This window comes from Trichomonas vaginalis, chromosome I (genome assembly GCF_026262505.1).
Source record: "Trichomonas vaginalis G3 chromosome I, whole genome shotgun sequence".
NCBI classification, from domain to species: domain Eukaryota; phylum Parabasalia; order Trichomonadida; family Trichomonadidae; genus Trichomonas; species Trichomonas vaginalis.
Window position 1 is genome coordinate 11991156 of NC_067203.1, and position 22237 is coordinate 12013392.

Below are 22237 nucleotides of genomic sequence, written 5' to 3' on the forward strand. Positions count from 1 at the left end.
ATTTCTTTATGTTTCATATGTCTTGGAGTCATTGAAGTAACCAGAATGTATATTAAATGATATACAGTTCGAAATTCGTCTGTTGCGATCAGAAATATCTTAAGTATTTATCTTTGAGTGAAATCTCGGAAACAGAACGAATGATTCTCTCATGGGGTCAGCAATAAGTGTGGTGTAGATTCAACTACTTCAGAACTAGAAGCAAAGATATACCGTAACAAAATGAGTGTCACTCTGACTGTAATAATCACAGGTTATTCGGCATTAATTTATGGCTTCAGGGCAGTTTCAAAGTGAAGATTTGAGAAGGCTCGAGGGATTATACCAGGGTATAGTGCAAAGATACTATTAACAGAACATAGAACGACTTATCTCTTCTTATAAAACCGTCTTTATCACATTAGTTTCAAAGCTTTCCTATATAGTGTGGTTTCTGTTTGCTTAAACGAGCTTCAAAACATTGGCGTTTCCTGTCATTTGTCAGTTGTCTTTCATTCTCTAAATTAATGGTTCTTTTTTGAATTTGACCTTTCTTTTACATTGACTCGTTAAGCCTTCCATATTCTGTAATCATAAATCTTTAATTTCATAAGATTATTTTGTTGCAAGCAAGAAGTCATGTGCATTAAAACTACAAAGATAATACAATATGGCTTAGCAATTTGTCTTTCTATCATACTACTGATATGAAGTTTCCTTACATAGAGGCTGATTTGTAGTAATTGTTCCAATAGTTATTGAGGTTTAACGTAAAACATTCATACTTGTCCACCAATGTTATTGATACAATCTACATGCCATTTGCTTTGTTGTTGAATTGCTTATTAGAAATTAATTTCTCTGATTGAGTGCTCATGAAAACTACGAAATGTTTGTTAGAAGTAGTTCTCGTTAATGGTTCATCAGTATAATAGCTTCGATATTAAAGAGATCAATGAGTCTAATTGGAGACTGATTTCACATTTTTCTCTATATTTCTTCATACTTTCTTTAACCATCTCTCCCTTCTTTTGGTTTGAGTATCAAGTCAATGTGAACGAATGACATCGTGATGAGCTTTTGCGAAACTGTATCTAATAGCACGTTAAACATCTCACTTCTTGTTGTGTTCAGTGTGTCTGTTGTCGTCTCTTCTCTTGTTTCACCGAACGTTTGCATTTGTTATGTCAAACATTTCTCTTCTTACTTCATGAGGTACTGTGAAACGTCCTATGATATATAGTCAATTAGCAACGTCATTTAAAGGAAATGCTCTTTTGCAATGGACTTCGTCCTCGGCCGTGCGTGCCTGTTATGAACTCATGAATTCTATCATAACTTATTGCACCATTATAGTCTTTAAGAAGTCAGCGAGTGCTTTTTTGTTTGTTGCGCGTAATGTTTTGCTACTTATTCTATGTTAGCTTTCTGTTAAGAAGTTGTTTTATTTCCGTAGTGTTCTAGACTTAGACAACTTCGCATACATCTTTAGTAGGAAATACAAAAAATATTTTTTGAAAAAATTAGATTAGATTTTTTTAAAGTATTTTTCAAAATAATTTAATATTTTATTTTATGGAAACACATCAAGATTGCAAGTTCTTTTCATACAATGCTCTCGCTACTGCCATCAAGAATGAGTTCAATAATGCTTCAAATTTAATGTTATCTTAACAAGAAGTTTGTGAAAGATCTAAGTTGGTCAGTATGTCAGACCATTAGCTATCGTCATTGACCGCAAACGTTATACTTCACTAAGAGTTAGCAGTAGTTTGAAACAAAAGAGTTTCTCGTGAATGTCAAGATACTCATTATACTGTCTTAAAGAACTCTAACTTTTACTTCTTCAGTATTGGCTATAATCTTTTCCGACAGAAAGAATTATAAGAAGGGTTGAAACAAATGTGAAATATTATCCTTTCATCTCTGAAAGACAATAACGAACAAAGATGTTATACAGAAATTCTTACCAAAGGTTGAAGAAGCTTCTATGTGACATTGACGAAGAAAGTGAAATGGTTTGAAGAAATAGACCCTGAAGCTATTTAACCAAAATATATTTTTGAGTAACTGAGGTGTCACCATGTCACCACGTCACCATGTCACCAGGTTAATTAACTTCTTTTAAAATGATGCAACATGACACATTTTGACACACCAGTAATGCAAAAAATGAATGTTATCGTTAATGTTATCGTTATGTTATCGTTAATGTTATCAGTGTCGAACATAATTGACGTAGGATTCATGACTTCTTCGTAAATGAGTGTAAATATAGCACAAAAATATATTTTTAGGTGAAGAGGTGAGATCTCACCCGTTTTTTCACCTCTTTTTTCACCTCATTCTCTTTTCGTTAATGTTGTCGTGACTTCTTCGTTAATGTTGTCGTGACTTCATTCTTCCTCTTTGAAGTTATCGAAATATTCTGTTATTTTTTCCTTCAGTAATGTTAAGTCTTCTTTGAATGTAAGTATTGTGCAACCTTTGATGTCATAGTGTGTTTGAGGAAGAGTATTTTTGACAATTTCCTTTATTTGCTCATTCGGTGTCATTGAAATCGGTAAGTTTTCACGATAGAACCAGTTTCTGTCAGATTTATATATTTTAGCTAAGTCATAAAAGCTCTTGTTGTTTCTTCTGACTAAATGCAACATAACCATATCTTTATCTTCTTCTTTCTCCAATTCTTCAGTATATATCATATACCTATAACTCTTTTCCTTTCCTTTTGGTACTGAACGCGGTATTCTTTTCTGTATGCTTTTGTCTTTGGATTCAATGACTTCATCTTTTGCTTGAAGTTTCTTTTCCATCTCTCCGCGTTCTGCTTTATATAGTTCATCTAACATCATGAAAATATAACAAGCATAACGAGGTGAAGCCCACATTGCTACAGCGTTTACTAAAAGTCTATGAACATAATAACCTTTCAAACCAGGAGCCAAATTCTTGCGATTTTCGTACGGAATCTCTTCTCTCGGTTTTCCGAGGGAAGCAATCATATGAGAAATTCTTCTAAAAGTTCTTTTGTCTGTTGGTTTTCAAACCAATGATATGCTTGCTTTGTAGAACGAAGAGCATTCATTATACTTTGCATTTGGTACATGTCATCTTTGACTGAACGAATGAGTCAATTGTTTGTTATACTGTATGTATTCGTATTCTTCATTTATGGCTTCATGAACGATAGCAGTTGTTGTGTTCTCTGATGTTGACATTACTGTCTTTACATACAAGATAAAAAAATAAATAAAAATAAAACTAACTTTATTTTCTGACTTTCACAAAAGACCAAAAATAAACGCTTTACATGTATTTTTCAGCAACTTCGTCAAATAATTTTATAGCTTTATCTATCTCATCTACTTCAAACGTTTCTTTACCTTTCGTGGGAGCACCATACATTTTCTCAAAAACTTCAAGCAGTTCTGTTTCAGCAGCTCTCATATCATTAACGAACACAACCTTGACTCTATTGACTGTACTGTCATATCTTTGAGTTATATTATATGTCCTTCCTATCTTATATCTTTTTGTGTTGAAGTCCTTCGGTTTCTGAACGATGTAAAGTAAGCCTTCACTGCAACGTTCCGTATCGAATGAACCATATGTTATGAAGTTATATCCAACAACTGGGTCTAACCATAACAAAACTATTGGTATAAGACTTTTGTCTATAAGATATGCTCTTGTTCCATGAAATGCTACTGATATCATGAGCTCAGGATTTCTTGTCAAAATTTTCTGAGTAGAAGCAATTCTAACCCAGTCCTTTGTTTTCTTTCCAGAAGGTGTTATAATGTCTGACAAAGAATATTTGTTGTATTTCTTTGAGTATCTTACGTTTAAATCACCTATTCTAACCACTTTGGTGTCATTGTCAATCTTTCTAACTGTTTCAAACTCAATGTTTGTCATTACTGTCTTTACATACAAGATAAAAAAATAAATAAAAATAAAACTAACTTTATTTTTATCTTTTATGAAAATTCATGAAATTTGGTCATTTTTCAGCAAAAATAATGTTTAGGTGAAGAGGTGAGATCTCACCCGTTTTCTCACCTGTTTTCTCACCTGTTTTTTCACAAGCGTTTTACATGAATTGTACGATGTATATTTGAAATCCTAAACAGTTTCGTAGCTTCTATTTCTTCTTTTAGTACATCGAATGTTTTAACATGCCGAAAGTTTCTTTATACTTCTTCTTGACGTCAGACAGAAGGAAATCTTCTGCTGTTGGATAGTTTTTATTAAGAAATGTCAACATATCCATTTTATCTTCTGCTGGCTTTTCTGCTTCTTTCTTTAAGTCTGCATAGTCGTTTCGCATTCTTTCTATCTCTTTGACTGAGTAGTTATATTTTCTTATTGCTGCTTTACATTTTGAACATTGCGGCATCGTTTTTGCGTTATACATTGAAATAAAACCAGCTAGAACAACTAAGGCGTCAATGGTTTTCTTTAACTCAAAAGCTGCTGGTTTTATCTGTTCATTCCATACTTTACCTCTTCTATCTTTATCTCTTATCTGCCATACACATTCTGCAATAATGAAACAAAGTTGTCGTATGTCTTAAATTCTTCGGATTTGTAAAGGTCAGAAATATTTTTATAAACCATGTCGCAATCTTTGTCCATAACTTTATGGTTGCAATGATATCCTAGAAACTCATAGTTTACCTTTCGTATGAACTTCTTTATTTCTACTGAGTCAGTTGCTTTGACTTCAATTTCGTCAAATTCGGGAATGGTTAGTTTTTGTTGCTGAATTTCAGGTAGTTTAGGTAAATGGTCGATGAGGTCCTGCATGTCATAAAGATATTCTTCATTTTCTTCATCCTGTGCGGTACAGTCTAAATTACTTGTTAACAGTTCTTGCTTTATCTTCTGGATTTTTGTTTCGAAAGTATATGAAGAAGGAATGAAGTTTTTCATTTCTACTAACATTGACGTAGGATTCATAACTAACGAGTTTGGTGCTGTTGCGGACAGAGTCCTGCCGTTCGCGGCTTGAATTGCTGTTGTGCCGATTGTTGAAATCATATCTTTACATACAAAATAAAAAAATAAATAAAAATAAAACTAACTTTATTTTTTCTATCTTAAGGAAATTCATGAAAATTCATGAGGGTGAAAAAAGAGGTGAAAAAACGGGTGAGATCTCACCTCTTCACCTAATTATTTTTGGTGTAAATTTATGACAAAAATAAATGGTACCATTAATGATATCATGACTGTTCTCATTCATGTCTGATTTACATCTAATGAAAAAGTTTAGAAGAATTTTCTTATTCTTTCTGGCTTATTTTTGTCTTTCCAGTACTCCCGCTCTAATGGTCCCAGATGTGTTGGCTTTGACTCTCTCAAGTTCTTAGATGGTATAACATCTTCAACGCCTCCTTCATATCTTACTTTATAAGTGTCATCGTTTATGTTATAGCCAAGTATTTCAATAACCACTCCTCGCTTTGCTTCGTCAATGGTTTCAGCAAGTTTGCCATTACTACTTTCGACTAATTTATGTCGAGGGTAAAACGCAATAGAGTCGTCAGCAGCTTTTATAAGATATCCATTACCTTGCGTAGAGTCTACGATATAATAGTTTCTACTTAACCTTAAACGTTTCTTTGTCAACGGTTTGTCGTCAAGAACTACACGAACTTTTGTACCAGGAATGAGGGTAAATTGTGTTGAATTTCTGATATTTTGTGTTTGGCTTCGTTTCTTTTGTATATACTTTTCTTCTTGTTGTTGTGTCATTGAATTTGGTGTATGTCCTGTTGTAGAATGTGTTGAGGAATTATATACTTCGAGAAAATGTTTCATTGTTTCTTCGGTAAAGTCTCGCTCTTGATTTAAATCTCTGAGCGTTCTTATGAAGCGGTTTATGATGCCGAGTATGTTATGGTTATGGTCTTCAGTAGTGTAGTGAGTTATGTTATGCTTAATGAGAAAATCTGTGATTTCATTGCTGAGGTATGCACTGTCTTGGTCTGATGTTAAAGTACTTGGGCTATGTTCTGCTACAAACTTTTGTAAAACTCTTAACACTTCACGAGTTCCTTTATTTTTCATTATATATGCATATGCTTTACGAGTGTTAACATTAATGAAGATGAGGAATGGTTTATGTCCTCCTTTTCTGCTTTGAATGAGAGTGTCAAATTGGTATGCGTCAGGAGTGTTGGAGTAAATTGGTAAAAAGTAGTCGTAAGGGTTTATTTTTGTTTGATGTACAACATTTTTGTCAAAGAACCTTTTCACTTCAGCTCTGTTAGTAAATCCCCAACTCTTTGCAGCTTCATTGAACTTCTTAAATGACCTCCATGGATGTTGTTCGAATACTTCTTTCAAGCTCATTTATGTAAAGTTAAAGATTTTATTCTAGGCTCAAGCGCGTTCATTGAACGCGGTACCATGCGAATACAGTCACAAATGGTGGCATATAATCTGCACCCGAGCCTGTTGGATTTGTTGTGAAAGTATGGACATGATTTCCTCCTGGTTCAGTTGGTCGAAAAATCTTTTTTGCTGAATTGTTATAAGATGGAGATAAAACGTCATTGCCAGCTTCATACTCTGAGTTGTATAATGGGTGGTCTCTTAATGAGTGGCTATGGTCGCCAGAAAAGTTTGTAGTTCCTGTATGAGTGTGCGGTGGAAGGTTTGCTTCAGTAATTTTCTTCGAACCTCCTGTTTGCTTTGAAGAGTTAGCACAGTATAAGAATTTGTCTACAATCTGCTGCCATGTACCAAAACCTAAAACACTTGCTGGATTTGTTGAGTTCATTGACGTATAAATAGAGCCTATAGGATATATGGTTTCAAGAATCTGAGCCTTCATTGTTTGAAGTTCATGTTTAACATTTATAAATCCATCGCCATCTACAATATTTATATTGTTTGTTATTAAACCATTAGGAAAAGTCGGAGGATAAATTCTTTGTTCATGTACAGTTGCACCGTTTCTTCCTGTTTTTGTTACTATTTCGATGCATGCCTTAATTTCTTTAATCCTGATTGTTTGAAATTCTTCATGCACGTGCTCTTTATCAGCTTTTCCATTAACCGCAGCATTTACTTCCGACTTCTTTGCATAATTTTCATCTACATAAGTTTTGTCAGCTTTCTTATCTAACATTGCTGGTAGTTCATATGCTTCAAAGTTTCTGGCATGATCTTCGATATTCCTGCAACTGTTATCTAAATTGTTTAGTGTATCTTTTACGCTTGTACTTGGATTCTCTAAAGGTGCACTTGAACCAAGGGTATAGTTCAATATTACATCGTCTGCTCTAACAGTAGTGAAGGATTCGTTTGTATGGTTCTTGTCGGCTTTACTGTCTAATGTAGCTTGAAGTTCATTTATATCGGAGATGTTGTGTTTATGAGATTTCAAAACTTTGTTCATTGCTTCGAGTTCAACTTTGTCAGCTTTACTTTTAATAGCATCTTCAAACGTTATTTCTGCCTTAACTCTCAAAGTAAATCTTGGTTCAACTAATACACCGTTAACATTGAAAGTAGAGGCATAAATTTCACCGGTATAACCAAATGCTTCTGGTGCTTTAGCTACATCATACTGTACAGTACAGCTTATGTCATAACCTTTAGCACGAATGTATTTATATCTTCTTTCATTAACATTTTTTGTCTTCGCTTCATCACCTTGTGTTAAATATCCATGGTAGTCCGTTATAATCTGTTCGTCTGAAGTTATATAATGAACGTGGTTCTTGACTTTATCACTCAGAGCTAAAAGCTCATTTTTGTCTGCTTTTTCGGCTAATTTCTCATTAACATCATTCACTTCTAATTCAACTCTTCCGCCAGAACTCTTATTATCATTAATCTTTTTCATTAATTCGGTAATTACGTCATAAAGACTATATTCTGTTTTCGGTTTTGTAAATAATGAGTCAAAATTTCTTTTCATCATTACATCGCTGACATTAATGATATCACCAATTCCTTTTTCATTTATTCTCTTCATTAGTTCTGCAATAATGACGAATATATAATCTGTTAATTTATTCTCTTCATCGAGGGTTATAGAATGTTTTGAAATTGAATCATTAACTCCTCTAAATAAATCAATAACTTCAGGATACACGTTTTTAATGTCTCGAATAACCCGACCAGTATCCTGTTGTTCATGTTCTTCGTTCCCGTCGTTACGTGGTTTTATATCTCTAACCATCATCAACGCAGCCATAACCGGAGGTTTGTTGCTATCTGTTCGAAAATCCGTCCGTTATGTACGGTATATCTAAATAATTTCTTTGTGTTTGTTAAAACATTTGAAACAAGTCTTTTAAAACCATCTACAAAATTTCCTGTTTCACCTAATGTTCTTGCAGCATTTACAAGCTCACCCATTCCCGCTTTTGACCCCAAAAACGTCCATATTGCATTTATTTCACTCTGTATAGTTGTCCATTCAGCAAAATTAATTCCTGCATTCGCTAAGCTGAAAATGAAATTCAGTGGATCGAACTTAATTCCACCTTCTTTTTCAATTTCAACGAACTCACTAACATGAGATTTTAAATATTCTTTCGTTAAAATTGTTTTCCCTGATGTTATGTCATTAACGAAACTATCACCGTCAAAGTTAACGAATTCAATTTCGTCGTTGATGCTTTTATTTCATACACCGCTTTATCGATAGTTTTTGGCTCACATTCTTTAGAAGCATATGAAACATTAATGAATGAATTATATGTATTCGTGAATGAGTTAAAATCAATGATTTTCATTAATGACGCCTTTAATGATTCATTTACTGTCGAATCCCTTAAAGCAATTAATGAACTGTCATTTATGAAAGGTACACTGCAAACCGTCGAGTTTGGATCAAATGCTGTAGTCGGAGAAGGAGTATTAATTATATAAGTCATTAAATCATTAAGTGACGTAAATAATGTTGTCGTTTTTGATTTAATTTCTTTAGCATCTGTTATATATGGTAATTTCATTTCTGTAGTTTCTGAATTAAAGATATTCGCTAAAATGTTTTGTAAACTGTTTTGAACAGCTGTGTAAACCGTTGAATCCGGAACTCTTACGATTTCACCGTCCTTAATAAAAGGCATTGCACATGGTGTAGTGCTTGGATCGAATCTTTTTGGGTTATGATTCAACATATATTCTAATGCTTCATAAACAGACCTATATACGGTTGTATTATCTTTTTCAATAATTTCACCGTCCTTTATAAATGGCATAGTACATGGAGTTAAAATAGGGTCAAACTTTTCATAGTCCTTCCATGTTATGTATTTCTCAGTATTTCCATCAGTGATAACAATATATTTGTCAGTAAGTGTGAGAGAGTATTGACCAAAATATAAACGTTTAGCTCTGTCAGCTTCATACGCATATGCAGCTATACTCATATTTTAATGAGAATAAAATGTTGTTCTATTTGCAAAGTACAGACCCAAACGAATACGGGACAGTAAAGCTACAAACAAACTTAGGTCTACAGAATGAGGCGCTTGCATTCAGAATGGTTGACTTCAATACTATCGCTTCATTCGTTATAACAGATGAAACAGATTTCATGGAGATTGAAATAGATGGAAAGAAGCACGAAATAAGATTTCACAATAATGTAGAATATAAGATGGAAACATTAGCTGGAGTGTTAAATGCTCTCATAAATACTACAATAAACAAGGATAACGAAGAAAACTTAATGAATGTTAAACTTATTGCAGGAGTTTTGAAGTTCAGTTATGTGAAGGAGTTTAAGATACCAAGAATGAGTCATAGAGTTCAATTGCTTTTAGGAGCATACCATATGACATTTCCTTTAAAAAGTGTTGACAAAACGATTGAGATGAAATCTGTTCCATACGTATGTTATGGTAATTGTTTATACATTGAGTCTAAAATAGCTAATGTCACAGGCATTTCAGGAGTTAATAGTAAAGGTTCAGTAGAATATAAATCCTTCTGTTATGCAGTCAATTCAATGTTCATTCCAAACGTTCCTGTCATAGCAACTCATTTAGGTAAATGGGTTCGCATTAGTCCTCATAATTTGAAAGACATGCAATTCAGACTTGTTGACTTTCAAGGAGAGCCTGTAGAACTGAAGGCACCAGTGCGAATGACTGTTGAAGTTGACTTTTTAGAAAATATTAAATGCAACAGCTTACAAGAGAACTCAGAGCTAAAAATATAAAGTATGAATGTTATGTATTAGGTCATGAACTTTGGTTGTTGCTGTTTGATGAAACAAATGAATTAGTTATGTCAGTCAAGAGAACAGAAAAATATTGTGTTAGTGAAAACTGCACCAAGTCAATAAGATTAGGTTTGCATTATGAAGATGAGTTCGATACTGTTGAAGAAGTTTTGGATAGATATTACAAATTGCTTTAATTTACTAAAACATATTTCAAGCAAAGTTTATATTCTGTTGAAAGTTTTGTATACTCGTTCGAATATTTATACTTAAACTCAACTCCTGTAGTTCCTGGTGTTTCAATGATGCGGATGTTACCTATTTTCATGAATGGTGGCGTTTGACCACAGCATTCGATTTCAGGGTCGAGATAGTCAATGACACATTGTTTCCCTGTTATTCGTGATATAACATTTTCAAGGTCCTCCTTTGTTAGAATTATTTGGTTCTTGCTTATAAGATTTACCAAAAGCTTCTTATCGTCTTTGAGTAAAATTGTTTGGTATAACTGAAGAAGGTAATGGTCTATGTTATCTGAAGGATTCGTTTGAATGTTTGTGTAAGGGTTGTCGTTGGCTTCTCTTGAAAGAATTTGGTCTAATGGTGGATACTCTAACTTAACATCTGATGTAGCGTTTGCACTTGAAGCTGAGTTTAAATTCACGGATTTCAGTTCTGGTTCTTTTTCTTTCAAACACTCCGAACTATAGTTCTTTATGACAATATTGTTTGTCGTTCGTGAGTCAACATTTGATGTTGGTTCAATTGGAACATTAACGGCACCAGCTAAGATGGATTTGCTTCTCATTTCATATAGAATAAAAACCTTTTATATGTATGAAATGAACAATATACTCGACAAGGGTTTGAATGTAAAGCTAACGAATGAAAATATTGTTGAATTCACTGAGACAGGTGCTGTGTATAAAGATGTAGAACTACTGAACAAAAGAGCTAATGGAAGAAGCAGGAATATGAACAAAGGGTGGAAGCCTATAAAAATTTATGTCAATGATGGCTCAGGAGGTTCAAACATAAAGTATGCAGAAAGTTATCGAGTTTATGCTCTCAAAGGTGAAAAGCCTTCATTTAAGAACAGCTATTCTAACGCATATCCTCAAAAGCTAACGGATGGGGAAGTGGATGATATGAATGACAGCAAAAATATTAACAGAAATGGCGACAGAGATGCATGGAATTTGTTTACCATCAGTCAATTGAAGGTTAAACTTTAAAACAATGTTGGTCGTTCCCATGGAATATTTTTGACTTTAATGGTATTAGTCATGATATGAATCTCAAGGTATGAACGAGGAGAGATGAGAGACTTATATGCTTCCCAAATTTCTTCAAAAGGTAATGTTATACCTGACTGTTTCCAAATGAGTTCAATATCATAACGTGAGAAACCTTGAAAGATAACGAAGTCAGTTATGAGACGTTTTATGTTTAAAGCTAAAAACCTCCATGTTTGCATAAGTATTGCTACAGTTAAGTGGTAATGTCTGACTTTAGTTATGATGTTAGCTAATGGTGAGTCTGGTTTTGACACTAAACCTTTTCCGGCGAAGTCGTCACAAACGAGCAAAGTGTTTGAAGGATACATTTTGAAGGGGTATTTTGAAAGTTTTGACAGAATGTAGTTTGTAAGTCGTTTCATATCGTAAACTCCTGAGTACTGACGTAAGTGGTGTTTGTCAATAATTCTTTCCATCTCCTCAGAAGTCTTTTGCATTCCTGACTGTATAAATTCAACGATGGCATAATATTTCCTCTTACGTCGAATGTAACGTTGAAGAAATTCAATTAGTTCACTGTCTGGAACTTTAACGACAGAGGCTTGAACTTTTGACATAAATGTTTTCGCTGTTGAGTCCATAGAGTCTGAAGTTGCTGATATAATGATTTGGTCATAGTAAGAGTCGTTTCCTAAACGCTCTGTTATGAGTATATGACGAATGAGGTTAAATGTCTTACCTGAACCCATCTTTCCACAATAGAAATACACACCATTTGAACAGAACTCATAATCTTTGCTGAAAGGAAGAATAAGAGAAGAGTTAAGTTTGTCTGTAGTTTCATTCATGTCTTCATCTACGTCATGTATTAAATGCTTCATTTTATCTCCATTAAAAATGCAAGTCAGAAATATTCAGAACATAGCACCGAGTCTAACTGACAAGAGTATAAAGATATACTATGAACACGTTATGATGAAACCTACCAAAATTCAAGAAAGTCAGTATACTTATGAATATCCAAGACACTGGTAGAGTATGTAGGAGGTGAGAAAGCTATTGAAATCAGACAGGTTCGAAGTATTCCAGCAGGAAGAACAATATTATTGAAGAACTTTAATGTTTTGAGGTATAATGATGAAACAAAGAAGCAAGATAGTTTCCCTGTTGCTGTGTATGTGAACTTAGATACAGGAGATGACATGAAAGTTTTTAATACAAAGCTTCAAACGGTAGTGAGAGAACAACTGACTGCGGAAGGGCATCCATTACCTTCAGAAGTTACCATAGCATATAATTTTGAAACAAATGCAATAGATTTTAAAATCGTCTCTGCAAAGAAGTCAGGTTTTACATTTAATGAAGCAGATGTATATTCGAATGAAAACTTCAAAGCTATTGCATGGTTAGATAATGACGATTGCTTTAAGAAAATATTTAAATACAGTGACTCAACGATGTCAATAGATGACCTTCGTGGAATGTTACCATCGACGTTTACAGTAGAAGGTTCAGCAGGATTGCTTACAAGATTGTCAATTGGAGGCATTTGGTCTCGTGAGAACATTGTTATAAAATCCAGTATAAGTGAATTTGCTGAAGAATCTATATTATGTCTTTCAAACTACATGTATTCGCCACCGAAGCATTATAGTATAACAAACTTTGTCAGTAAGTTTAACATAAGACTTGTCGAACCTTCTTCAATGAAAGATGTTGTGCTACCTAAAGATGGAAAGGATGGACTCATTATTGAGATGATTTTAATAGCATATTAAATGAGCTTGTTCTTGAAGGTCATTCATGATGAAATAACTGTTGTAGAAGATGTTAGCAATTGTTCAGACATTTTGAAGCGTATAGATGAGATAAGAAAGAAGTTAGATAGACGCAAAGCGGTGAGGGCGAAGCCCGTGAGAACGCTTATGTTTCATTGACTTTCTCCAGTAACGAGAACTTTTATGAGATAATATTGAAGAGAGATGATTTTAATATGGTGTAAATGGTAGCTTGGGCAGCTTTAGGCGCAATGGGAACAAAAAGCATTAGCATTTGGAGCAAAAGCACTTGGAGCTTATGACGCAGTAAATAAAATGAGTGGAGGAAGGGTTTCGAAGACATTAGATGCAAATAAAGGGAAGATTGGAGGCTGGGTTGCAAAGAAGTTAAGATTAAATAAAATAGGGCTCATAAATAAAGCATCCAATTTGGTTGCGACTGAGTCAGAAAATGCTTTAGGAAAGGATGATGAGTTTGCAAAACACGCAAAAGACTTTAATGACCAGATGAAAGGTGAAACAATGCATTTAAATAGAGTCGATGGAACTAAAGAAAATGTTTCTTCTCCACTAGTAGTTCTTCCGTATGGTCCCTATGGAATGTATGGAAACCCTTATGAACGACCATTTGACCCATTGACTGGTGGAAGTAACTGGTATCATTACGGACGAAGAAGAAAGATAGTCAAGTTGGAGACAGACGTGAAGAAAGCAACTAAAAAGAAACCAAGGAAGAGAGTTATAAAGCAATGAATTCAACAGGGTGAAAAAACAGGTGAGATCTCACCACTTCACCTAAATTTATTTTTGTGCTATGTTTTCATACGTGTGAGGGTGGTGATATCATTTATTTTTAAGTTTATTTTTTTATTTTATTTTTTATTTTATTTTTATATAAATGACGAAAACTATTGAGATAACAAACTACAACGGTCATGAGTTCAATAATTTGTTCTTCGTTCCTCGTGAAAATACATTCTATCAGATACGAGGGAGAAAGGGTAAAGTTAGTTTGAGCGTTTATGAAGGAATGAAGAATGGAAAGTTTATACAAGCATACGATACAAACGGTAAACGTATTTCATTAGCTTTGTCAAAACTTACTAACATTCATTTTGACAGTGATTTTGACCTATATGAAGAAGAAAGTGAGTCAGAAGATTATGAGCTGTTATATGAAGCACAGCAATGGGAGGAGTTGCAATACTTTTGTAAGTGAGAACGTTTATTTTTTACATTAGTGAGGTGAAGTGGTTGGTGGCTTTGTAAATATTTAAGGTTAAGTTAGTGTTGTCGTTTGTGTTGTAAAATATACGTTAACGGTTTTGTAAATATTTAAGGTTAAGTGGTGTACGGAGGCGCGCAGTGCCTCAGTACACGACTTAGCCATACTAACTGAGAATATGAAACTTATAGTTTGCAATGAACTTCAAAGTATAGATACAACAAAAGTTTTGAACTCAGATGCTTTGAAGAGTCTTATAACAGACAAAGTTGGAGTTGTTGAAAGAAAGTATAAAGACCAAAGAGTTTGTGAGAATGTTGCAAACTTCATTATGGTTTCAAACAATGCTGTTCCGATGAAGTTAGAAAGTTCTGACAGAAGATATGTAGTTGTCAGAACGTCAGATTCTCATATGCAAGATACAGAATATTTTGACGACTTAGCAGAAACTTTGACATCTGACTTTTACAACCACTTGTTCTCATATTTCATGACATTAGATATTTCTAAGTTCAATCCAAGACAAATTCCACATACCGAAGAGAGACAAACATTGTTAGAAGCAAACAAGAGTGTATATGAACTGTTCATAGAAGAAAGCGACTTTGAGTGTTTAGATGAAAAGTCTTTATATGATGAATATAAACAATATTGTCAAGAATATGGTTATATGGCAGCTTCTAAACGTACATTCTTGGCAAATGTCAAAAGTCTTTTAGACGTACAGAATGGTGTATATACAAAGAAAAATTTTTCTGAGTAAATTTTAAAAAAAATATTTTTTATCCGATAGAAAAGATGACGAAATTCATCTCGGTAAACAAGTACATGTCAGGACTTAAAGAAGAACTAGACCCATTCACATATTTGAATGTTTACTTCTACCATTTTGAAAAGTCTTCATTCAGCAAAGTTTGGAACATCGAACCAGTTAAGTTTGCTATTGTGACTAAAAATGGTGCGAAATTTGAAGACTTAGACATAGAAGGTTGTTAACAGTCAAAGAAAGTTTTGCCAGAAGGTTCTCAAACCTTAAAGAAGGCAAAGCATACAACTTGTTATACCTTATGAACCAAAGAAGACAGACGACTATGAATATTATGAGTCTAAAAGTTGTAGAAGTTCAAGGTAAATTGGGTAAAAAGATTTTAGAGTCTAAGCCAGTGTTTACTCCTAAAGAGGAAGAGAACATTGACATTGACCCAGAAATGTTCTAAAAATAAAATTTTATTTTTACATGTCAAATTTCTTTTTTCTCTGGAACTGGTTCAGGTTCTTTCTTCTCTTCTTCTACTTTCTTTTCTTTCTTTTCTCTCTTCTTCTTTTCTGGTGGAGTTATGTCAAATTTCTCCGAACCATATTTATGTAAAAGTTCTTTGTCCTTTAATAGCTCATCTATTCTGTTTTCTATTTCATCTTCAAGAACAGCGCATGTGTCTTCTTTGCATTCTAAGAAGTTTTGTTGGACTTCATCTCTCCAATCGGCGTCATCTCTGTCAACAAGTCTGTCATTGACAAATTTTAAGACTGCTCTTTGTAATGTTTTATGGTTCTTGTCATATTCCCAGAAACAGAACTTTAGAACAAATTCACCTTTCTTGTTTACACTATGTAAGATTTTATGGTCGACAGATGTTTTGCTGTCAAAAAGTTTGTCTCGAATATAGATAGCGAAATCGCTAGACATTTTCTAAAAGATAAAAATTTTAATTTTTCTAAAAATATGTTAGAAAAAAAGTTTGCTGACATTGACAAGAAATTTGAGAATGTTTTAAACAGAACAAGAGGAAGTTAGAAAATGCTCAGATAAAGCCTATACATGAAAAGTTCTTATTTGCTCAGAATGGTATAACAGGTCTAATTGCACCGCCTGGGTCGGGTAAGACTTTCACTTATCTTAAAATGGCTGCACAACAACAAAACTAGATGAGAAGAACCCATTCTATGAGTTAGTTGTTATTTGTTCGACTTCTGGTCAATTTGACCAAACCGTCAATTCGTTCAAAGATATTATAAAGAAGTCTAAGTTAGTATGTATAAAGGATACTGAGTTGTTAGATTGGATAAAGAAGTACCAAAGAAGAGTTTTGAAGTATAATGCTATAAATGAGTATATAAATTCTAAGTTCAAAGACCCAAATGAGGAAATGCAGAGAATATAGGGTGTCCAAAGGTGTGTTTAGCACAAACCTGAATACTGCGAATAGAAATAAACAAGTTACATATATATAAAGTTTATTTAAATATAATCACCATTGGATTCAATCACGCGTTCGCAGCGATCGATCCAGGCTTGAAAGACACGCTTTAAATCATCATGAGAAAATTGCTCAATTGCTCTCTTACAAAATTTTCAAGAATCATCTGGACTCGCGAATTCGCGTCCTTCAGCTCTCTTTTTTAGCGTGCCGAATAAATAAAAGTCAGAGGGTGCAATAATCAGGTGAATAAATTGGTTTTGGAACAACTTTGACATTGTTTTCCACCAAGTAATTCATTACCTTATGACTTTTGTGAACTCTTGAATTATCAAAATGAATTGCAAACTTTTGTTTTTGTTGTTTGGATTTCTCAAACTCATCAGAATTGATAATTTGAGTAAGAACATTGTCAATTAGATACTGAGCATTCATGTATTAGGTTTTTGAAAGAATATCAATTGCGATGATGCCATTCACAGCCCCAAAAAACCGACAACATCATCATTGGTGTGTCAATTTTTTTCTTCGGGAATGTTTGCGGATTTTCATCCTTCGGGATCCACATGATTTTGGCTTCTGTTGCATATTGAAACCAAGACTCGTCCCCTGTTACTAAAAAGCGAAACTTCTTGGATTGATACGCACCCAAATATAGAGAGGAGCTCTTTCGAAGATTGGACTCTAGATTTTTTTTGAACTGAATTAAGGTTGTGCGGAACCCAACGTGTATACGCTAGTTTGTAGTTCAAATAATTGTGCAGATAATAACTGACTGTTGTACGTGGTATCTTTGTCATCTCCTCTATCCTTCTGAGTGATGCTCTTGGTCTTCATCTAGCGCTTGAAGAATTGTTTTGATTTTTCTTTGATCGCGGCGATTTTTTGTCAATTTTTATGATGGGCGCCTTTTTGTTCATGAAGTGATACATCCTAATGATACGTTACAGTGGAATAGCTAGGAGCATCCATACGAAGCATTTTACCAATGTCTCGTAGATTTTTTTACAGTCTTTCATTTTTTTGCAAGAGCGAGGATGTTTTCTTTATGATTCATTAAAAAAATGAAAAAAATCCCGCCAAAATTTCCCGCGAAACCGCCTCTTGTCTCAAAATTCATTTTATATTCCGGCATGGCGCCAAAATACAACATACTCATCATATACATATATTCATATTTTTTATTATATATTTATAATCAGCATATATCTCCTTTAATAGTCTCATATAGAGCGCTGTGCTAAACGCACCTTTGGACACCCTATATTAGAGAAGAAACACTTCAGAAACAAACAGAAAGAGATAGAATACATTTCGAAGAAATTGCAATCTTACGATTGGAAGACTTACCCTCATAGATGTCTTCTTATCTTAGATGATTTCGCCTCTCATCCTTTGTTAAAGAACAGAGAACAAGATATGTGTCGAATTCTTAAGAAGCTCAGACACTTTAACATCTCAGTTGTCATTTGTGTACAGACAGCAAAGAGTTTAAGTAAGGATGTTAAAAGAATACTTACTGACATTGTACTTTTCCCGGATTGTCCGAAGACGATTTCATGGAACTTATGAAAGATCCATGGCAGGTAAGTTTGACAGACATGAACTATGGGAGAAGTACAAAGTCATACAAGACCCTCATACTTCTTTCAGAATTCATATCTACGCAAACAAAGTTCAAATTGTAAAAAGTCAAGCTTGAAAAATCTAAGTGTTTAGTCTTAGTAAGATGGTAACTTCTTAAAGCATATGCCATTGCTGAGTTTTATGTACGTGAAGAGAAGTACAATGAATTCAATTACGAGTACAATTGCAATGACAACTAAGGCAACTATTTTTGTCTTTTGCCAGCAAGGGTACTTCTTCTCTTCCAATGGTTCGGCAGAACTATACTCACTCATGAGAAATGCCAAAACGGTTTAATAGAAAAAGTGTCATTTTTTTCATGTCCGAAGACTCGAAGGTGCAACACTTCCAAAATACCGACGAACTCAGAAGAGCAGCATGGCAGTATGTTCTTGACAACTTCTTTGAGTTCTCCAGGTACACCTTGGAAAATGCTGAAGAACTCCGACACAGAGAATTTGGAGAAATTGCGCTCCAATACTACCTTGACAAACAAAGGGTAAATTAAGACTAAAACTTAACGTTTAAAAAGTGACATTTTATGAGCTCCGAGTCACCGAGAAAACTTGGTCAGATGTTAGCAGCTTACTTCCCTGAGGAGGATGGAAGCGTTACATACGTAAGGTTCAAAAACAACGAACCTGGAATTGCGTATCAAATTCGCAATTACATGACCATGGAAGAGTACGAAAGGTTTCTACAAGAGAAACCAGCTCTAAACAACTCAGAAAAGAAGGAGTAAAAAGTTTAATTCGTAATTGTTTATTTTTTTTTTACTTGTATGGGTAAGCTGCAAGTATGAAGTCGACTATCTCAGTCTTTGTCTTGACCAGTTGGACTGCTCTTGTAAGCACGTCTGTTTTGCGGTCTCCAGCTGGTGTTTGACCTTCGTAATTGCGCATGTTCTTGAGAGCTCCAGCTGTAAATGGCTGTAAGATGAAGAGTCTCTCAGACTGCTTGAGGTAGTCGTCACGGTCACGAACCGAATCTGTGGTACGAGTCGAATTGGTCGACCTTAGGGAAGAGACTGAAAGCCTGTCATCTTCCATCGGGGCTGTGGCATAATCTTTGCGTAAACGGTTCAGACCTTCTTCGAACTCTTGGGCTCTCTTCGATTGGGATTGAGATTGGAATTGCTGGGGTGGAGCTTGCTGGAACAACCAAGGGTTGGGGAAGTAAGGCATAGGTTGAGGAGGGTAGTTCGGGAAGCCTTGTGGTGGGTAGTAACCTTGAGGTGGAAATTGGTAGTAATTTGGTGGAGGTACTTGCTGGAACTGAGGTTGCTGAGGAGACTGTTGTGGTTCTGCAGCTTTCGGTTCTTCTGGCTTTGGAAGGCATTCAGGAAGAGGAACGTCAGTCATCCGTTTGTGTCCTGTCGGAAGGAAAAATTTTTCCTGTCGGAAGGAAAAACTTTTTCTGTCGGAAGGAAAATTTTTTCTAAAGTTCGACCAAAAAGTTCTCAATTTTCGAAAATTTGAATGGTTTACGGACGGACAACTGGAAGAGTTCTTCCTGTCGTCGGGAAAAATTTTTCCCTTTGTCCGGAAAATTTTTTCCAGTTGTCGGGAAAATATTTTCCTGTCGGATGGAAGGACTCGGAATGCCAGAAGGATTTGACGAGGCAATTTACCTCATTGAACTTAACGACTGCGTAAAAGACTACTTGCGCAAGGTAATGAAGCCCAAGGTCAAGTTCACCACTATTTCTGGAAGGTCTACACTTCAGCTCGAGACTTCGACTGGAATTCCAATTCAAATACCAGACGGGACAGCCTACGATGGCATAAAGGACGCCAAAAGAGAAGCTCTTGTTAAGTTCCTAAACAAACGTCCTTGGATAAAAATACCAAACAAGAGAGAACCCCTACCCATAATGAAATTGGCAATTCAGTCTCTCCTTCACTTCTCGGGTCAGCCGTTCTACATAACCTGTGAAGGCGACATTCAGCCAGTTCAGTAAACATCTCATTTTAACTTCACTTTTTTTATGTTTTTACTCATGTGAAGAAGAAGCCTTCTGGTAAGTTTCTTATAGCCATATACATGGCACGCTTTGAGTAAAAACATTTTTTTCATTTTTTGAATGAAGCAAGTTAAATTCGTCCCACACCAATCTCAATGGACCGATGAAGAGTTTCAAGCCATGGTTGAAGGCGTTGAGAACGACATAGACGGCGAACTTGAAGGAGCTCAAACCACAATTGCAACCAAAATTGCACAAGTCAAAGAAGAGATAGCTCCACTTAAAGCTACCAAAGCTACTCTTGACCTCATGGATACTTACCGTTTAGATGTCAAGAGAGGAATAAGACAATTAAAATTAAAACTCTTAAATTACGAAGCTATACTCCAGAAGTTAGCAGAGATGAGAAGACTTTACCAGAGCTACTTACATGTAAGGGACTTACCTTCAAGCAGTCCGACCAAAGATGAATTTTCTGACATTGTCCCAATTTTGTCCGAAAGTCAGCTCAGATGTTTTGAACTGCTCCCAACATATCCAGAATATGAACGTTTGCCTGAACTCTTCCGCAATCTCAAAAAACGTTTTTTGGTTCTCATGTTCGAAACTTTTATCGGAAGAGACAACAAACGTTCAGAAGAAGAGCAAGATATTATTTTAAACTTGTTGTATGATTTAACTGTCATAACCAGCTTTTTGAAGTAAAACCGTCATTCTCAAACCACTTCATTTTTTCGATGTCCGAACAAGCACCGAAGCCGAACACAATAGCAGATGTCCTTTCAAGGTTGCCAGACAAGCGCCCAGTTCAAATTCAAATTGCCCAATTGAAAGCTCATCTGACAAACACCATTAAGACTCTCCAAAGTAGTCTTATGACAGAGATGACCAATCTCAAAGCCGATGTCCTCATGAACCAAGCTTCCAATGAGAAATGCCTGAACGATTTCGCGGAAACCTTGCGCAATTACGAGAGAGAGAACCGAGACCTTGCCAGACTCATCTACCGTTTCTTCGAAGAGATAGACGCCATCTGGAAGGTACTCGGAAAGGACAGAACATGCAACACCGTACTTCGTGAGTACCAAATTGAAGAAGGAATTGTCGAGGAAGAAGAGGAAGAAGAGAAACACGAAGAAGTTCCTGAAGCCGCTACATGGGCAACCCTTGTTGCCGATGACGGTTACGAAATTTCCCAACCCTACCCATACCAAATCCGCAACAAGGAGACAGGCAAGGTTCTTACCCCAGTCCTCAACAACTTGGGACACTTGAACCTTAACCTTCGGAATCGCGGTTCAATCTCCATGGGCAAGCTTGTCGCAATTCAATGGGTTCCAAACCCAGGCAAGAAGACGAAGGTCAGACACATTGACGGTGACAAGCTCAACAACCGTAAGGAGAACCTCGAGTGGTTCTAAGAGTAAAAAAATTTATTTTAGGGGGAAACCCCAAGTAAATTTAAGTTTTTAGTTGGATAAGTAGGCACAATTAATGGTAATTTGGAAAATTAGCTCCCGACCTTTGAATTGGGCGTTTTCGTTATCCCAGTTGCGTAGGAGGTCGTCCCAGAGGAGTTGGTAGAATTGCCAATTCAAGGACGATTTGTCCTCCCAGGCATTGAGGATGTACTGCTCGTAGAGTCTCATGACCTCTGCCTTGCACCAGACACCCTCTCCCTTGGAATGTAAGGCTTCTTCGAAGTGCTCGAATGCGATTGGCTGCTTGACCATCCGAAATGACACTTTTTGTCCGTTTGGTCAATGTTCGTGTCTCGTGCCATAGTCGACGAAAATACAGACAAACGGGTTATATATGAGTTTGAGACCAAGAATGGTGTAACTCGACCTGTCCGATTCAAAGACTCCGAGGGCGACCATGAAATTAAACGGAAATTAGCTAGGAAGGAATATAAAATGGACTGGTTGCCACCACCTCCACCACCACCTCCACCACCTTTACCTGTTCCTCAAGTAAATAAGCCTTTCCCGTTCCCAAGAATTCCCACATTTTAATTCAAATTCGAATAAAA

General features: G+C 35.4%; 15 protein-coding genes and 4 pseudogenes across 19 annotated transcripts, besides 3 other annotated features; 9 read left to right on the forward strand and 10 right to left on the reverse strand.

Annotated features, from left to right (window-relative positions):
- The first annotated feature begins 466 nt into the window (after positions 1 to 466).
- Positions 467 to 14525: a mobile genetic element.
- TVAGG3_0971970 (uncharacterized protein) lies at positions 2376 to 2831 on the reverse strand (the record flags this gene model as incomplete). The annotated part of the gene is made up of 1 exon (XM_051253707.1): positions 2376 to 2831. The coding sequence occupies one exon, from the start codon at positions 2829 to 2831 to the stop codon at positions 2376 to 2378; it is 456 nt and encodes a 151-aa protein (XP_051079281.1).
- On the reverse strand, positions 3289 to 3900 carry TVAGG3_0971980 (organellar and viral DNA polymerase type B; the record flags this gene model as incomplete). Its single annotated transcript, XM_051253708.1, has 1 exon — positions 3289 to 3900. The coding sequence occupies one exon, from the start codon at positions 3898 to 3900 to the stop codon at positions 3289 to 3291; it is 612 nt and encodes a 203-aa protein (XP_051079282.1).
- TVAGG3_0971990 lies at positions 4065 to 4581 on the reverse strand (annotated as a pseudogene). Its single transcript has one exon. A coding segment is annotated over exon 1 (517 nt).
- Positions 5720 to 6342, reverse strand: TVAGG3_0972000 (integrase core domain containing protein family; the record flags this gene model as incomplete). The annotated part of the gene is made up of 1 exon (XM_051253709.1): positions 5720 to 6342. A coding segment is annotated over one exon (623 nt), but the record flags the coding sequence as incomplete, so codon positions are not given.
- TVAGG3_0972010 (keratin-associated protein family) lies at positions 6542 to 7393 on the reverse strand (the record flags this gene model as incomplete). The annotated part of the gene is made up of 1 exon (XM_051253710.1): positions 6542 to 7393. A coding segment is annotated over one exon (852 nt), but the record flags the coding sequence as incomplete, so codon positions are not given.
- TVAGG3_0972020 (uncharacterized protein) lies at positions 9398 to 10174 on the forward strand (the record flags this gene model as incomplete). Its single annotated transcript, XM_051253711.1, has 1 exon — positions 9398 to 10174. The coding sequence occupies one exon, from the start codon at positions 9398 to 9400 to the stop codon at positions 10172 to 10174; it is 777 nt and encodes a 258-aa protein (XP_051079285.1).
- Positions 11409 to 12263, reverse strand: TVAGG3_0972030 (protein of unknown function, DUF4106 family; the record flags this gene model as incomplete). Its single annotated transcript, XM_051253712.1, has 1 exon — positions 11409 to 12263. One exon carries the CDS (start codon positions 12261 to 12263, stop codon positions 11409 to 11411), a length of 855 nt encoding a protein of 284 aa, XP_051079286.1.
- On the forward strand, positions 13418 to 13946 carry TVAGG3_0972040 (annotated as a pseudogene). The gene has a single exon. A coding segment is annotated over exon 1 (529 nt).
- Positions 14092 to 14412, forward strand: TVAGG3_0972050 (uncharacterized protein; the record flags this gene model as incomplete). Its single annotated transcript, XM_051253713.1, has 1 exon — positions 14092 to 14412. One exon carries the CDS (start codon positions 14092 to 14094, stop codon positions 14410 to 14412), a length of 321 nt encoding a protein of 106 aa, XP_051079287.1.
- A 59-nt stretch (positions 14526 to 14584) lies between the features above and the next one.
- Positions 14585 to 22237: part of a mobile genetic element that runs on past the window's edge.
- TVAGG3_0972070 (uncharacterized protein) lies at positions 14597 to 15181 on the forward strand (the record flags this gene model as incomplete). The annotated part of the gene is made up of 1 exon (XM_051253714.1): positions 14597 to 15181. The coding sequence occupies one exon, from the start codon at positions 14597 to 14599 to the stop codon at positions 15179 to 15181; it is 585 nt and encodes a 194-aa protein (XP_051079288.1).
- On the reverse strand, positions 15652 to 15922 carry TVAGG3_0972090 (annotated as a pseudogene). Its single transcript has one exon. A coding segment is annotated over exon 1 (271 nt).
- Positions 16578 to 17880: a mobile genetic element.
- TVAGG3_0972110 lies at positions 16658 to 17784 on the reverse strand (annotated as a pseudogene). Its single transcript has one exon. A coding segment is annotated over exon 1 (1127 nt).
- Positions 18784 to 18984, forward strand: TVAGG3_0972120 (uncharacterized protein; the record flags this gene model as incomplete). Its single annotated transcript, XM_051253715.1, has 1 exon — positions 18784 to 18984. One exon carries the CDS (start codon positions 18784 to 18786, stop codon positions 18982 to 18984), a length of 201 nt encoding a protein of 66 aa, XP_051079289.1.
- On the reverse strand, positions 19016 to 19603 carry TVAGG3_0972130 (uncharacterized protein; the record flags this gene model as incomplete). Its single annotated transcript, XM_051253716.1, has 1 exon — positions 19016 to 19603. One exon carries the CDS (start codon positions 19601 to 19603, stop codon positions 19016 to 19018), a length of 588 nt encoding a protein of 195 aa, XP_051079290.1.
- TVAGG3_0972140 (uncharacterized protein) lies at positions 19828 to 20202 on the forward strand (the record flags this gene model as incomplete). Its single annotated transcript, XM_051253717.1, has 1 exon — positions 19828 to 20202. One exon carries the CDS (start codon positions 19828 to 19830, stop codon positions 20200 to 20202), a length of 375 nt encoding a protein of 124 aa, XP_051079291.1.
- Positions 20326 to 20788, forward strand: TVAGG3_0972150 (uncharacterized protein; the record flags this gene model as incomplete). The annotated part of the gene is made up of 1 exon (XM_051253718.1): positions 20326 to 20788. A coding segment is annotated over one exon (463 nt), but the record flags the coding sequence as incomplete, so codon positions are not given.
- TVAGG3_0972160 (HNH endonuclease family) lies at positions 20943 to 21626 on the forward strand (the record flags this gene model as incomplete). Its single annotated transcript, XM_051253719.1, has 1 exon — positions 20943 to 21626. The coding sequence occupies one exon, from the start codon at positions 20943 to 20945 to the stop codon at positions 21624 to 21626; it is 684 nt and encodes a 227-aa protein (XP_051079293.1).
- Positions 21675 to 21938, reverse strand: TVAGG3_0972170 (uncharacterized protein; the record flags this gene model as incomplete). Its single annotated transcript, XM_051253720.1, has 1 exon — positions 21675 to 21938. One exon carries the CDS (start codon positions 21936 to 21938, stop codon positions 21675 to 21677), a length of 264 nt encoding a protein of 87 aa, XP_051079294.1.
- On the forward strand, positions 21969 to 22220 carry TVAGG3_0972180 (uncharacterized protein; the record flags this gene model as incomplete). Its single annotated transcript, XM_001290195.1, has 1 exon — positions 21969 to 22220. One exon carries the CDS (start codon positions 21969 to 21971, stop codon positions 22218 to 22220), a length of 252 nt encoding a protein of 83 aa, XP_001290196.1.